Source organism: Seriola lalandi, unplaced genomic scaffold, assembly GCF_002814215.2.
Source record: "Seriola lalandi dorsalis isolate HSWRI2012SDOR001 ecotype SW California unplaced genomic scaffold, Sedor1 jcf7180002054271, whole genome shotgun sequence".
NCBI classification, from domain to species: domain Eukaryota; kingdom Metazoa; phylum Chordata; class Actinopteri; order Carangiformes; family Carangidae; genus Seriola; species Seriola lalandi.
The window spans coordinates 70,722-87,646 of NW_019524824.1; the positions used below are offsets into that span (position 1 = coordinate 70,722).

Below are 16,925 nucleotides of genomic sequence, written 5' to 3' on the forward strand. Positions count from 1 at the left end.
CTTGCACTAAAGAACCACTGCAAGGATATTTCACTTTTCAGTGAGTCCCTATTAACACGTTATGCTTTTCACCATAATGTACAAGGTTAAAGACGATTGCAGACGAACAGACATAGAAAGTGGGGATGAGCTTTGTAGTTAATAAAAGTTCCAGTATTTGCAGTGCAAGCAATAAGCGGTGTTTTTCACTTAAGGACAGAAGTGTAAATAGTAGTTATAGTAAATAAAGACCAGTGGAAATGCAGCTAATGTATGCACCAGCCTGTGAGTTCAACAGGTTTATACATGAGAACTGAGAAAAAAAAGAAAAGAAACAGTTTTTTTGCCTTTTTAGTACAGCAATTCTTTTTCCAAACGCCCAAACAGCTATTTGTTGTTTATCTTTCCATGATGTTTATTTCAGGGAGAGGTCTATGTACACAGACTGACTAGAATGTATGTTGACTGTTGTCTGTTTTCAAAGTGCAGTTTTACAACAGAAGATCGTCAAAGGGTCAATTCTGGTGCCAGTTTTTTTAAGTTTTCTCTTCCCTTTTTCTTCATTTATACCTCACTGAATAATATTCTGAGTGCGCTGTTGTTCAGAAAGTAGTCACATTTATTTATAGACATTTTACTGAGAATACTTTAACTCCATACGGAGTACATGACTAGATTTTGGAGCACATTTCATATAAATGAGATAAAACTCAAACTTCTTGAAACTTGTGTCAGTATTCTTGATGGAAAACTACTTGTACTGTGAACATGTTTTTTCTGTCATGGTGGGACATAAGGCAACCCAAGTGTCTCTCTTTTTTATGATAATTTGGCTACTTTTAAATAAGAAAAAGACCTTGTGCATCTGTACATGTATGTATGTATTTGTGTGTGTGCGTGTGTTACATTTGCACATAATCACTGAGCCACATTACTTCGCTCTGAGAGCTTCCGCCTGTGAATAGCTTTACAAGACAGAAGTTAACAGACCAATCAGTCGTCACTCGCCCACTCAGAGTAGCTTCCTGTTCTGTAGGTAACCATGGCGATCACTCAGGTAGGGATGATGACCTGCACTTTAGCAAAAAAGGTGGCGGTGGTGGGTGGGCTGATCGCCCCACCACTGCGTCACTCATTCAGCTGTTGCTATCCAATTATGGTCACATTATGATGCGAGTGGAGTGACCCTCCAACCCTTTTAACGCTAACAGGATCTGTGTTTTTCATCAGGAACTGACTGAAAGAGAGAGTGAGTGTTTGAGTTTATATGTCCTCTCTCATTTTATGAGCATTTATGTCTCATAAAAGAGCAATAATCTTACTCCCCCTCAGCAAAGAATGGCTTTAATATACTGTACCTGAGAGCTGGTGGAACCCAGTCTGCTGCTGAGAGAATAAAAATACTCTTGGTACCACTTTCCAATAAGGCAACATTTAAGGGTTGTTAAGATGTAATTACTGCTTTTATTGATGGTTAATAAATAATTTACCAATGATTTATAGATCAGTCATAGTGCATTAATGAAACAAGCTTTCAGGTAGACAGACTGTGGGAAATCCTCCCCCAGCACCACCAGACTGTGTACTACTGTCTTTATGTTCTTATTTTTAGTCTGATGCTCAATTCTAGCATTTTATTAGGAGAACATTAACTGTAATTAAAAAAACAGATTAGACAGATTTAACTTTTTTTACCTAATAAACACAGTTGGGAGTAGGCTACTTTTTTTCAGCTCTGGGTATTGGGTACCCTGGGTACGGTTTGATGTGTCCAGTATTTCAGTTCCAGTGTTGCTGAAACTTTTTATTTGTAGTCTTAGCTCAAAAATTAGGATTCAGCAGGAAAAGCCCATTAACCATTATATTTTTGTATTATTATATGATTAGGAAGGTATGCACATGATGCACCATCTATTTTGACTTTTAAATCATAGCGTGAATCAATTTGTTGCTTCAGAAAGTTCAAGATGTTAAACTTTTGTGTGGGAAAATATGTTGCCCCTGATTGAACATATTTAGGAGAACCAACTTTAAAATGTATTCTGTTAGATTCAGCCCCAATAACTATTATTTCGATCGTCTTAATTTAATTTGGAAGCTGTCATTTCCTTCAGGCGTTTTGTTTAAACAATTTAAACTGTTGCAGTGCTGGAGCACTAGAGAAAAATAGAGTTGTGTCGTCTGCGTAGTGATGAACAAATGTTTTTAATCTGTAATTGAGGCCAAAAGTACTTGAGTCAGCCTGTTAAAAACTCACTCAAGTGTTTCCTTCCTCCTGGATTTCCTCTCCTCTCTTTCCTTTTACTCCTGATCTCCCAACTCCCAGCTTTTCCTGTTTGTCAACCCCTGTGTTTCCCTGTGTTTATCTCCCCCCAGTGAACAGCTACGGCGACGATGACGATGATGGCATCAGCTCCTCCGACAGCGAGGACGAGATCCTGAAGCAGTTCGAGATCTCTGTATCACGTTCACAGAGCTTTCGCACTGCAGTGGCGAGCGGAGGTGAACCGCAGTCCCAGCAGACTCAGCTGCCATTGGGTCGCCGCCACAAGTTCACCCGACTGTCAGACCAGGAGGAGGGCAGCACCGAGCCATCAGACTGTGAAGGTGTGGTGTTGAACCAAAATGTTTATTTAACACACTACAGTACAACTGGGTGATATGATGACATATACCCAAAGGCAATCCAAGACTCTGGGGGCCCGAGTTGAAGAAGCCCATTGATGCCCTTCTCCAAAGAAGCCCCCATCATAAAACACTTTATTTTACTTATGCTACATGAGAGGGATTAGGTAGAGCTGTAGGTTTCACCATTTTACTGCTTTCAAACTAGAGACTCGAAATTCCATCAAACAGAAAACCAGCAAGATCCTGCTCTAATCCATCCCAGTGTCAATGAGCCAAAAAGCTCCAAATAGCATCTTTACTGCAGATTAGAGGCTGTAAAGAGCTCAGGGAGGCTCAGCATGACTGGAGTGCTGTGGCTGGGTGAGTGTGGACAGGCAGCAGCATTAATTAGGACACATGTTTGTACACCAGTTGTGTGTTTTTAAGAACAACCCAAAGAGGAGGAGTAAGTTATGGAATTTATGTAGTTCAGTATGAAATGCACTTTGCCAAAAGTTTAAGTAAAGTGGTCCCTAAAATTTTATTATCAGCTGAGCTTGAATCATGTGACACTTTCACTATTAGTGATTTTCCCACCAAACAAATCAAACCAAAGTCCCACACACTTTTACATGTACTGTATAAATGTTGATAAATAAAAAGAGTAGCAGATTAGCACAAACCTTTACAGAAACCTCAAGTCGAACCAATATAAAGTTACACAGGAGGAATAGCAAGATGAAAACTTTGGTGTCCTCTATAGGCTGTTGGTTAACTCACTTACAGGCTGCAACACTGACCATATACAGTATTATAGCCATATCAATTTAAAAGGTGATTGTATGTCAATGTTGTGTTCACGGCTTCTGGCTGCTATTAAATTAACAATTAACCGGGGCGCCTTGGTGGTTCACCTAGTAGAAAGAAAATATAGCTTTTAACCTTTTGTTTTGTTGTGTATGATCGTATCCAACATACGTCCTCATGAGGAGGAGGCCATACACGACCCAGTGACACACGGTCCAGCTATATACTAGGTTTAAACATAGTCTTGTTAAATGCGCATCTGGCTGTTGGTGGGTGGTGACATTGTTTGGTCTGGGTCACTCTGTCTCAACTGGTATTTATTTATTGTCTTTAACCAATATGTGATCAGTGCAGTGACATAACCCACAAATGTACAAGGTAACACAGACACACACACACACACACACACACACACACACACACACACACGCACGGGCTGGTGACTCACCTCAGCTTGTTGCTATGGTGAACCCTCTATGCAGCCATTGATGTAACAGTCAGAACCACCTTAATGACAGTGAATTGGAGATAATTGCTATTGATTGGTCTGAGGTACGGCCTGTTCTCCGAGTCTTTCTGTCTCAGGAAAAGGCCACGGTTTGACAGATTACACAATATCTCCTCTGTTAACACACAGCAGCGCTAAACAAGGTTTAGGAAGCTTCTTTTCGACTCCCTGAGACTAAATTAGATAATTTACCAAAGGAGACGTTGAGAAGGTAAGAGTGATGTATTTATCATCTTTACTGTCTCTGTAAGTGACCTGTTGGTTTGAAGCAAAGCCACAATTAGTTTTGTTCTGTCAGTTATTTTTACATCCAGTCTTGAGGCTTGCTCAGACATTGGGAAATTTCTGCCGTTGTTTGCATGAATGTGCCTCTGAATTGTCGCACTGGACTGCACAGGCATTAGCTTCAGATAGCTAGCAACATTCTCACTGACTACGGGTACTTGCACCTTTATGAAGTATTTTATAAGATGCAATAAATACAAATGTTTGATCTTGCACAGACAAGCCTTCGCCTTATTTCCCCTCCACCTAGCGCAAACTTGCTTCTGTTGACACGTTACACGTTGTGTGCAATTTTGTACATTTGAACACACCATTACTCTAAAACCAGAAATCAACCGAAATTTTGTAATTACCTACCGTTCATTACATGTAATTAATTTAATTAACTGTAAGTTATCAGGCCGTTAAAGTGAAACACACCAGCCATGTTGCGTAGCATTGACGCTTACAATGAGGCTCATAGCGCACACCAAATGCACCGCACATGCAGAGGAGGTACCGTATTGGCCTGAATATAGGACCATCCTCATTATAAGAGGATCAGGCTTCCTCACAAACTGCATGTAACGTCCACCAAGACAGCAGAGCGGACAAGAAGTGGAGATTACTTCCTTGCTCACAGACTCACTGTCCTTACACACACAGATTTAAGACCAGCCGCCAGGAGGCCTAATGCTGACTTTCCTACACTGTTGCCTTCCTCCTGCAGAAACGGAGGCTCAGAGCCGGCAGGGTTTCCAGGACCCGCTCTCTGCGGCACTAGAGGAACGCGAGAGGGCGTCCGCTCTCTCTCTGGACAAACCCACCGGGGTCGAGGCGTCGGGCACCATGGACAGTCCCGCCCCCAGTATGAACCGGCAGGCCGCGGACGGCAGCGAGGACACAGAGAAGGCCGTGGATCGCGACAGAAATGACGCCACAGACAGCTCCTCCACCTGGAGCCCTGAGGTACTGCAGCCTGACATTTAGAATCATTAAAGCTTTTAGGCAAATATGTCAAATATCTGCTGTTTCTGACTTCTTCAAGATGTCACCTTGGTCTGTAGGAAACTGCATGACTATTTTCTTGCAGAAAATGATCAAATGAAAACTAAACTAAACTATAGCTGTGAAATAAATGTGGTGGAGCAGAAGTAAAAAGTAGCATGAATGAGAAATATTCAAGTAAAGAACGAGTACATCAAAAATTTTACTAAACTATAGTACTGGAGTATATTTGCTTATATCAGTTTAATCAGTAGGAAGCTGATTGAAAACACATCCACACATCAGCCCACACTGAGACTTCACAAACTTACTGACAAATCCTGAGAAAACAACATTTCACATTTTCTGGTCATAAAAATGACAAAAAACCCCAGAAATAAATAAATAAAGTAAGGCAGGGATTACTTAACGGGGTCAGCGAGCTGACCGCAGCCCTGCTGTTACCCATCACGCTTGGCGGAGGTATCATCATCATTCAGCTGTGAGAGGATTGTCACTCCGCCATGTTATCCTCTCAGGTTCATTTGGCAGAAACAAACCAAACATGGCCCTCAAGGTTTTGTATAAATAGTTGATATTTCCTTCACTCTCCACCACGCTGCTTTGGCTAACAAACAGAAGTTCATGAATAATAATGACTGTGTGTGTGTGTGTGTGTGTGTGTGTGTGTGTGTGTGTTTGTGTTTGTGTTTGTGTTTGTGTTTGTGTATCTCGGCGTGTGTGTGTGTGTTCTTGGCGTGTGTTTGTGCACGTAGGAGAGCAGGAATGTAGAATGTAACAACCTCTCAGTCACCAAATCACACTTTGAAATTGGGAGCAATCTGTACAGTAAACACCTCCCACCCACACACACACACACACACATCAATATAGACACAGTGTGATACTGACATCTAGAAAACGCTTCATAAATAACAAATGAGGTTGGATCAGAGAAGCTAGAGAAAACCTGGGAGAGCCATGTTGTAGCAGTTTATTTATACAGTTATATAACAACACTGCTACAGCTACAGCTAGTACTACTGCTGCTATTAATACTGCTATCTCTACTCTGATAACTGCAAGTACTGCTACTGTAAATAGACTTACCCATACAGATATTATTAATCAAATAGACCCTTTCCACTGCATGGTACCAGCTTGACTCAACTTGCCTCTTCTGGTTTTCCATCTGGTAAAAGTTGTGAATAAAAGTAGTTTTCTGCCGAGGTTCAGGAGACATTGTTGTCCGTGATGGGACGTTCTGGACATGATCAGCCAAGACGCCAAACAACAAGTGTTTCTCTGTTGGGTTTCACTTTGATACTCTCCATCGTTTATGTGTGTGTCACGTTGAAGATGACGTCAGGATAGCTTTGTGCGTTGCTATAGTAATGATGCCGCATTGAGGGAGTGCAATGGAAAAAGAAGTACCCGGTACCGAAAGTGAGTGGCTGTGGTTGTAGCTCTACTCTGCAACTCACAACACTTCTACTGATAAGGTGTGTCGGTGGGTTGGTCGGTCGGTCGGTCGGTCGGTCGGTCGGTCGGTCGGTCGGTCGTTCAGTGGGTGGGTGGGTTGGTTGGTTGGTCGGTTGGTCGGTTGGTCGGTTGGTCGATTGGTCGGTTGGTCGGTTGGTCGGTTGGTTGGTTGGTTGGTCGGTCAACTGATGTATTCAGTGGCATCTTTAGTTGGTGGGGTGACAGTAGCTACTTTGGACAGATGGCGTTTGACGGGATATTTCACATTTTCCACAGTTTTCTCCTCATCTCCTGTCGTCCTGACGATCATCTCTACTAAAAGCAAGAAAAAAGCCACTCCAATGAACTACCTTCAGAAAACCAAAACTCAGATTCAGGATTCTTTGACAGATTTCTTTTTAAATTGCGGCAAATGTATCCTCAACAGCAACAGAAACGAGTAAAAGCTTTGGTGTGATAATTTCGCCTGCTATCCGCATTTTATTTATATATACAGCTTGAACAAACTTGTAGCACTGAGAAGAAGACGTAGTAAACATTCACAGCCTCTGCTCGTTGACAGGTGAGCGTCTGCCTTTGTGTTTTTCTCGTCTTCATGCGTGGACCTCCTGACCCGCACGTTCAATAGACTCCAGCAGCAGCAGCAGCTCTGTGATTATCTTATATCCTCTCCGGTTGCCATGTCAACGCCGACACTCAGCCCCGCTCTGTCAACACTCGACACAATCGATGTTGTGTTTGCTGACTGTACGGGAGGCTGAGATTGGCTGCAGAGGGGAGGAAGAGGAGGAGGAGGAGGAGCAGATGCTTTATGACCGGATTTCTGCTCAGTTTCCCCCACTGACCATTTTAAAAGAGTCTTTACACAAGACGCATGCATCATGATTGAAAAGTAGAAAATCCCCATAAATTAAAAGCTGACAATCAGATCCACATTTAAACTTTTATATATAGGAAAAATATAAAGGTAGTCTATTATTGACATGTTTATCTTATTAATAATATAAATGCGAAATGTATTTCTTTGGAACAAATTCATAAAGTGGGTCAAAAATAAAAGGCAATGTCAAGAAATACATGAATAAAGCCTAAAACAAACAAGAAAAGAAGAAGTCCCACATTTCGTAAGCATCCATTCGTTATTACCAAACAGAACCAATGAGTGTACAAACAAGTATAAAATGGTAATATGGGGGCGTCGTGTAGCGCAGTGGTTTAAGCAGGCGCCCCATGTGTAGAGGCTACAGTCCTCGCTGCAGTTGGCCCCGGTTCGAATCCCGCATCGGATGGCCTTTCGCTGCATGTCATTCCCCCTCTCTCTGCCTCCCTGTTTCCTGTCACTCTCCACTGTGCTGTCCATTAAAGGCATAAAAGCCCCAAAAAAAATATATATATAAAATGGTAATATGTGTAAGTTATGTAAGTATGTTTCATATAAAATCCACTTTTACCTTTCCACCTTGGTGTACTCTAAGGGAGTATGTCTGGTAAATGATCTCTGTGGAGTCATCATCATCATCATCTTCATCAACATCATCATCAGGGGAGCCTCAGGTTTTAGCCAGTTACAGATTACAGCAGAATTACGGCTTTTATCTCCGGTTTATCTCCTGTGAGCTCTTGTGTACGGCGGATATGGGACATTGAATCTAAATTAAAAGGGATTGAGGTTCTGAATACCTCTTCTGAAGTGTGGTGCGTACTCTTCCAATAAGTTATCAAATCAGGGTCAGACCAGTTATATATAGTGATGATTTGCATTATTCATCAGGCGTTGGCCTCCAGCCATCACAAGTAGTTGTTCTGTGTCGCTTCTGCAGACGAGTCATGAAGAGTTGGACGAAACTCTTTTCAACAAAATTCTACCCCAATAGGGGAACTTGTATTTTTACCTTATCCCACTCCTTCAGAGGGAGAAACATAACTCTCCCTGTAATGTAAAGTCCGTCTTCTTGCTGCTGCTTATAAGCTTCTTGTTCTAAAATAATACAGTATATTGCAGCTGTACAGTCACAGGACACAGCTTGTGCAGCGTCTAATGAATAAATCAAACTCAAACTGTCCCCAGTGGAAATTACACCTTTAGAAGATCTCCTGAATAACCTTTCAGTTCCTGCAGAAGAGGGTGAATCTGCTCATTCATCTGATAAGATTATCTTCAAACTGGCTTTGCTTCGTAAACACGTGGGCTGAAAGGAATCAATGTCCAAATGATTCTTTGTTTGTCCTCCTTCTCTTGCCTCTCCGTTCGTTTCTGAGCTGATTGCGTGTTTGGTCATAGACCACAGCGGCGAGCCCAGTAAGAGGAGAGAAAAGCTCATGGTTAGAAAACGAACCGTGTGAACTTCACTCTCACTGTTTTTGAGGACTTCTTTGAATTCATTCTCACCTGTACTACAGCTTTTTATTTCTTCATTTAGTATTTTTGTCCATTGATCACCCAGTGGACCACAGAATGTTTTAATGTTGGTGCAGTAGGTGGAAAAGGGTCTTTACATTCTGTGTATTTGTCTTCATGTAAATTCATTACTTTAGAGTATTATGACATTACATTAGTTCTTCCATTACTGCTCTTTTAAACTGCAGCTGCATCTTAATTCATAACCCACGTAGCTGCCGTAGGTAATACAGCACAACCCCTTACAACAGAAGTGCTTTGAATTTTTATCGTTTTATTTGGTACACCTGAACCACAGTTTGTTTTTGAAATAAATAAACTTGACTTTTAAAATTGTTTTATTTTTTCTCTCTCTCTCTTGTCCTTCTCAGCAAGAGCAGCCTCCCCACGACGAGGTTTCATCTCAGCCAGTCACCTCCTCCCCTCGACCCCCCATCTCCAAATGTGGAGACCTGGTCCTCTCTCTGGAGTACCGTCCCGATACGGAGAAGCTGATGGTCTCTGTGGTCGCGGCCCGGGACATCCCCGACAAGGCCCGCAGCGGGATGGACTCCTGGCAGGTGCACATGGTCCTGCTTCCCTCCAAAAAGCAACGGCACAAGACGTCGGTACAGAAAGGCTCGCTGCCGCACTTCAACGAGAAGTTCCGCTTCTCGCGCCTGGAGCCTTCAGACCTGCAGATGTCGGCCATCAGGTTCAGGCTGTACGCACTCGGAGGCAGGATGTCCCGTGAGCGGATGATGGGGGAGAAGGTGCTGCGTTTAGGAGGGATGGACCCGGACGGAGGGACGATGGAGACGACGCTGGTACTGGAGCCTCGCAGTAACCTCAAGGTGACTCTAACATAGGTGTACAGCATTTTTAAGAAACAGTAAGAGGGTGCACTTCTTCTGTTGTTGTGAACTCACTGTGTTTGTGTCTCTGTGTTTCATCAGAGTGTGGACTCCCAGCTGAGTCTTTCTGCGGTGTCTCAGAGCGACAGCGCCTCGTCCACTCAGTCTCTGACCCACGGTGGAGTCCCTGAGCTGCTGGTGGGTCTGTCCTACAACGCCACCACAGGACGCATGTCTGTGGAGCTCATCAAGGGCAGCCACTTCAGAAACCTGGCCATCAACAGACCACCAGGTCTGCAGAGAGAAACACAAACACCATACTCACATACACTCACCGAGCACTTTATTAGGAACACCTGTACACCTGCTTATTCATGCAATGAGTCAGTCAACCAGGAGGATTAGTATGGTGTTCCTAGTGAGTGTTAGATCCAATGACAGATGAAGAAGTAGCAAACTTACATTTGTATGTTTTCTTCCTTCTTCCCTCCACCTCTTCTTCTCTGTCCCCTCATCTTCCTCCCCTCCAGACACGTATGGTCGGCTGACTCTGCTGAACTCGGTCGGTCAGGAGATCTCTCGGTGTAAGACGTCGGTGCGCCGCGGCCAGCCCAACCCCGTCTACAAGGAGACCTTTGTCTTCCAGGTGGCTTTGTTTCAGCTGTCGGACGTCACGCTGTTGGTCTCCATCTACAACCGGCGCAGCATGAAGCGCAAAGAGATGGTGGGCTGGATCGCTCTGGGTCAGAACAGCAGCGGCGAGGAGGAGCAGCTCCACTGGCAGGACATGAAGGAGAGTCGAGGACAGCAGGTCTGCCGCTGGCACGTCCTGCTGGAGGCGTAACGCTGCCTGCCAAACAGGGTTTAGTTTCTTTTTAAGGTTGAAGGGAGTTAATTGTTTAGTCAGAAAGTTTGAAAGTGTTGAGAGAAGAAGAAAAAGATGGCTTTGGTTTTATCTGCGGACTGGAAGATGGATGTGGTTTCAAAGTCAACAGAATCAGCACAACATCCACCATCGTCACATCTGTCCACACACATCTGCCATAGAGAAACCGGCTTGAAATAGCCATCTTTGTCCTCTTGTGTCCAGCTATCGTTGTCTTCACACGATCTGCCATCGCGCCAACAACATCTCGTTTTGACATCTTGTGTGGATGTGTGTGATTTGGACGACTTGCAGTTACGCCCACTTAGAGTTACACTCTTCTCTTGCAGTCTGCAGACAGACCCCTGTCGTTGCTTTGGGTGTTTTGATTTTTCTTTTCCCATGAACACCCACAAAGGCGGTCATTTGTCTGCACTCAAAACAAACACATAATTTGAATGCTTTATCAGCAGTGTTTTTCTGTATTTAGAGTTCAAGGTTGAGAAAAGGACTGGATACAGAAGCCCTAACTGATCTCGTTAAAGAAAATAAAAATAAAAACATTCTTTACATTTTAGACGGTATAAACAGCAAATATTCCCTCCTGTCATTGATAAATGACACAAACGATAACTTGAAATTTTCATCAATTCATTTGCGTCATCCAAAGATTAGTGGATGAGCTAATGGTGAAGTCAGTATTCTTGTTCCCACTGAAGGAAATACTGGAGAAAGAACCATGAGTAGAAGTGGATATGTTTCATGATTCAAGTAGAGGAGGAGGACGGCGTCTCATTCATATTCAACACTCATTCATATTCTCCTGACACTCATGCCACTACAGGCAGGAAGACCAGCAGCTGGAGACTCTTAACCCCTGTGGGATGAGAGAGCGCACCCCCCCCCCCCCCCCCCCCCCCCCCCCCTCCCCCCACACACACACACACACACACACACCCTAATCATCAACACTGAATTATGTTATTTGGCCGTGGCTCAGTCTCCTTCACAAGTCAAAGCCCATTCCAACACCCATCAACGCTGAGCTGAAAAGAGGCTTTAAATATCTCACTGCAGCTGTTAATAACATGCAATGAATTACCCTGGAAGTGTGTGTTTCACCCCTCCTCACATACACAAACACACACACACACACACACACACACACACACACACTCTTCTGTCTGTGGTAATTGGTAGTTACAGCTGTAGAATCGTACAGTGTGAAGATGGTAATGCTCATCCTTTTCCCGTCTGAGCATCATTCAGTCATGAGGCAGCAGCTCAGCCCTGGAGCTGGGGGGTGGGGGTTAGGGGGATTATATCTGTTTGTGTAGACAGATACTGTAGCTCGGAAACCTTCAGGGGGTTCACGCACCGATGGCAGAGATGTGTTGATTTTCTTCAGACAGGTGATAAAAAGAGCCTCTTTAGAAAAGATGAACTGCAGCTCGGTTTGGAAACTGTGATCGGAAGCAGGAAATTACTCAAAAATGCAATTTTCATTAAAGAGATGACAGTCTGTAATTCATTTTGAAAACCCAGGCATAAAAAAATTAGGTGAGGTTAGACACCCATGATCACATGCTTCATGTGAATTAAAGGGTCAATTCACCCAAATCAAGCAAAATACCCGTCCCACACGCCCCTAGAGGTATCAAGCCATCCAGAGTTGTAGACTTGGTTTTAAGAGTCGTCAGCCTCCACCCCAATACATGGATAGACATGAGTACAACTTTGGTTTTGCTGCTCGAAGCACTAAAAAAATTTGATTATTTAGTATTATTATCATTTGAAAAACTAAAAAAAGATATTTTACATAATCCTAACATGAGTATATCCAGGAATTAGCCATTACAATTTCTTTTTCTTCTTGTTCATCTTCTTCTTCTTGTATAATTTACAAACCTATTTTTGTGCAAGTTGTCTAACTAAATATACTGTATAATCCTATTTATTGGCCAAGGAAAACGGACACTATAAATCCACTACAGGAGACACATGTTGAAGTGGATAAGTAGATATCCAGTTACAGCAAACCTCATGACCTGTTTGATTCACAACAGAAGAACATACATGGTTAAGAACATTTGGTTTTCATTACCAAACCCATCACTTTCATCATCGTCATCAACACACACATTCATTAAACTTCAGATTTCATAAATCAGAAGCAGATGTTTACAGTGTTTACCTAGATAACAATGAACAACATGTGCTTGTTAAGAAAACACAAATGCTCCACTCCATCGAAAACACACTCTCTTCTCTAGTGAGAACACGGTTTATTTGTTGTAGTTGTTGTTGTAGGTGATTCAGGGAAGACTGAAAACAACATCTTTCATTCAGAATGAATGATATGTTGAGGGGCACAATTGAATAGACTCACTCTAGATCTGTTAAATGCAGGAAACAAGCTGTAAGTGCTGTATGTCTCATGTTTAAGCTACAGATATGTAATGATGACTGTTTCAGGTATAAACGAAGCATTGGTGAAGAATAGGAGTGCTGCAGCTAGCTTGATGTTTTGTAAAAAGCCAATTGGCGTGTACATTTTTAGGATTTACAGCAAATGCGAATTACATTACTGATTCATATGTTTATTTTTGTACATAAACATTTGTCAAAGAACAAAATAATGTCATTTTGAATCAAGGCTACATGGGAGTCAAAGAGGACAGCAAAAGTGAGCGACAGAGACCTTAGCCGCTACTAGCTTCAGTATTCTAAAGTGAATCGATATTTAGCAACTGTACTTGCTGTTAAAACTTTAGCACCTTGTCATTTTACCCACGATAAAAAAAAAAACAATCATCAAGCTCCAGCTGCTTCGCCTGTCAAGATTTGCACTCTAGAACTGCACATATAGCTGCAATTTATAGTAATAGCAGATGTTAGCTGTAGTAAGCTAGCCAATTAATGCATGCTAAAAGACAAAAGCTAAACAAGCCATGTCCCACGTTAAATGTTGGCATCCTCACCAGTCGATCCATGTAGACAATACTAGAATAAATGAGCAGTATTGTTCTTTGTATTGTTGTTAGCCCTCGAGTTCGGTGAGTATTAGCCTCGTATTCAGTTGTAGTATGACTCTGTTTGGACAGTTAGTACAGTAGCACAGTAGTACACAATATGCTAACGCTTAGCCGTTGAGGTAATGCTGCTGGTTACAATTGTAGATAGTGAGCTAGTTAGCCGGGTATGCCAATGTTAGTGTCTTACGTTAGAGCAGACAAATAGATTGTTTTATTTGAATCTTCACAGTTTTGCAAAATATAGCACCATGTTCTAGACTCTTTTGGCTGCCATCTGCAACATTAAAAAGACCAGAGGTTGTCAGATTGAGGTTTTTAAGCTATGACGTGACCATCCCAAACAGTATCTGATATTTAATTTAGGATTGGCAATTATGCGACGTTCACATCGTAATGGTGTTAACTGTTTTTTTTCCCTGAAAGATCCAACATGTCCGACTTAGGACAGCTGGACTCCGCAGTGATGAGACTAACAGCTGCCACCTTCAGTAACTATGGGAATCTTTCCCATCATTAGCTTCTCTCTCACATGCTGTGAACTTAGCATTAGCTTAGCTAGGATGACGATTTCATTAAACTGTCTCTTCGGTTTCGCTCATTGACGTTTAAAATGAACTCAATTATTACCTTAGTGAAATAGAAAAAAACAAAAATATGAGCCCCAGACAGAAAATTTTATTTTAATTTTAGCAAAAAAAATTGTGGCAAAACTTTGTATATTACAAAACTTTATTGGTTGTAATTTTCATTGACAAGTTATTTTCTGGTTTTGACCTGCTCTTATTAAAATAAACTTCAATTGGGAAGATAAGTCATGACCCCTCACAAGATTTGATGTCAGCACTCCTATTCCACAGGCTTCAGTTGTGAGTGTGAATAGTGACATGAACTATATTTACTGCACAGACTGATATATTTTATGCATGTCGACTCGTTGTACAGAATCTATAATATCTATTCTATATTTTTTAAGATAGTAAATGTTCAATGTTCTTAAATATTTCCCAGGATTTCTATTGTAGTTACACATCTGCATGCTCCGTTCGAGATCCCAGGTTGTATTACAGATGTGAGACAATCAGATTGTGCTGCAGATGTAATACAGTTGTAATACTCTTGATGAAGTGCCTGTAACATTTTGACATGATACATATCTACCGTGACAAAGAGATGATCCAAATTTGCATGAAACCTTCTCGTTGTTCCCTGTGAATGCAGCTGTAGGACTGCATGCATGGAAGGTTTGTTCAGCCTGTCCATCCAGGGCAGGCGTCCTGATGTCAAGGCCTGGACCAGGGCTCAAGTCCAAGTCAGACCAGATTCAGACATGTTCAAGTCTGCAGCAGGTCTAAAGGGAGTCGAAACATAGTCAAAACCAAGGCCAGAGCAATTGGAAAATCAAATGTAGAAAATAAAGTTCATTTTTTCACACATTATCAAATCTAGGGATCCGGAACAGATAAAAAATAACTAATATAAAGGGACAGTGTTACATAATCACATCAGAATTTTTGCCTCTGAAGCTTGCAGTGTCTGTATAATTGAACAAAAAACAAGTTTATTACATTTATTCCCCACTCTGTCCCTGCAGAAAATTTGTAATGTGTGAATAATACTGCATATTACACAATGTTTAAAGGAACAGTTCATCGATATGTTTACTTGCTTAACTGCTGAGAGTACGATGAGAAGATCAATAACGATCTCATGTTCATTTGTTAAGAATGGAGCTTGAGTCATGAGGCAATTAGCTTAGCTTAGCATAAAGACTGGAAACAGGCAGAAACAGCTAGCCTGGCTCTGTGGACAGTTCAAAAATATACCTACTAACACCTCTAAAGCTCGGTAATAAACTGTATCTCGTTTTTATGACATGTACACAAACAGAAATGTAAAGGCTACAGTTTTTGGTTTTAGATGTAGTTATGTGGTATAATTATTTCTTGATGAACAACAGTTACTTAGAATTTAACAGTGTTAATTAGTGAGATTTTGAAGTGTTTCTAGGTGTATTTTTTAATTTTGGACAGAGTCAGGGAAGCTGTTTCCCCCCTGCTTCCAGTCTTTATGCTAAGCTAGGCTAATCATCTCCTGACCCCAGACATAAGATTGACTCCCAGCAATAAACCAAATAAGTCAATTTGTCAAAATGTCAAAGTACTCTTTTAAACCAAGGGGTTATTTGATCTTAATGTAAAAGTTAGAAAAGACAAAAGTAAAACTCTTCTGATTCTATTACCAAAAACGGCAGAGAACTGAAGCAGACTTGATTTTATATTGTCTGCTTTGTAAATCAAAAAAGTAAAAAAATAAATAAATTAAAAGCTGTGGAAACACAAAGTAAGTTGGAGCTTTTGTTTGTTTTATTTACTTATTTAATTTGTAGAGCTGTTGTGTCCAAGGTCCCAGACAAGCCTTCAAGCTCATCCGTGAAGATTTTGATTAATTCTTTTCGATCTTTATTGACATCCAACCTCCCTGTAGGCCTGAAACAAAACAGTGGACATTGAGCCTGTGGCAGTGACACTGTAGAGAGTGTATAAACTACAGTATGGAGGGACTGTAGTCCTGCAGCCCTGGTCTGGGTCGTGCATGCTGAGCCCCCCGGCATCCAGAAAGCACTTTTTGTACCAAGTTTTGTCGTTGCCAATAAAACCCAGAAGATCCCCGCTGTGGGAAGGCCTGTCTGCCATCTGTTTTCTCCGGTCCTCCTCTCCTTTCTAATCTCTGTTCAGATGTCTTAATTCTGAGAATGAGGCCTTTATATCCACACTGAGCAACAATAACAGCAACAACAAAAACACACTTCACCCCCTCGTAATTGGTGGTAGAGATTTCCAGTCTTAAGTCTTTGGCCGAAAACACTGAGGGACTCACACGGAGCAGATTAGAGATTACAGAAAGTATCTTGTTTTTTTTTAGGTGTTTTGAGAGTTTAACCAAATCTGTGGCAGCAGATGCGTTGTTAGATTTAGCCTACAAACATGGATTTGCAGCTTGTTTATGTCGCTGTTTATTAGCTGTAGTCAAGTATTTGAAAATAAATTCTGGGCAGGTTTGGCTTATTCAGCCGGGTCTGCCTAGTGTTTACTGTTCATAATGTCTCGTAAAACCTCTTTAATGTACCTGAGTCTCAATAGTTAATTCAATTCACAAATAA

At 41.8% G+C, this 16,925-nt stretch overlaps 1 protein-coding gene across 2 annotated transcripts in view; it reads left to right on the plus strand.

Annotated features, from left to right (window-relative positions):
• The window catches only part of syt16 (synaptotagmin XVI), a 34,121-nt gene extending 17,662 nt beyond the window's left edge, over positions 1–16,459 (plus strand). For both annotated transcript variants that reach the window (XM_023405313.2, XM_023405312.2), the window contains 5 exons: positions 2,356–2,586; positions 4,896–5,134; positions 9,404–9,865; positions 9,968–10,157; positions 10,396–16,459. In XM_023405313.2, the coding sequence (XP_023261081.1) occupies positions 2,356–2,586; positions 4,896–5,134; positions 9,404–9,865; positions 9,968–10,157; positions 10,396–10,709 (1,436 nt within the window). In that variant the 3' untranslated portion in view covers positions 10,710–16,459. The remainder of the gene's footprint in view (positions 1–2,355; positions 2,587–4,895; positions 5,135–9,403; positions 9,866–9,967; positions 10,158–10,395) is intronic.
• Positions 16,460–16,925: the final 466 nt, after the last annotated feature.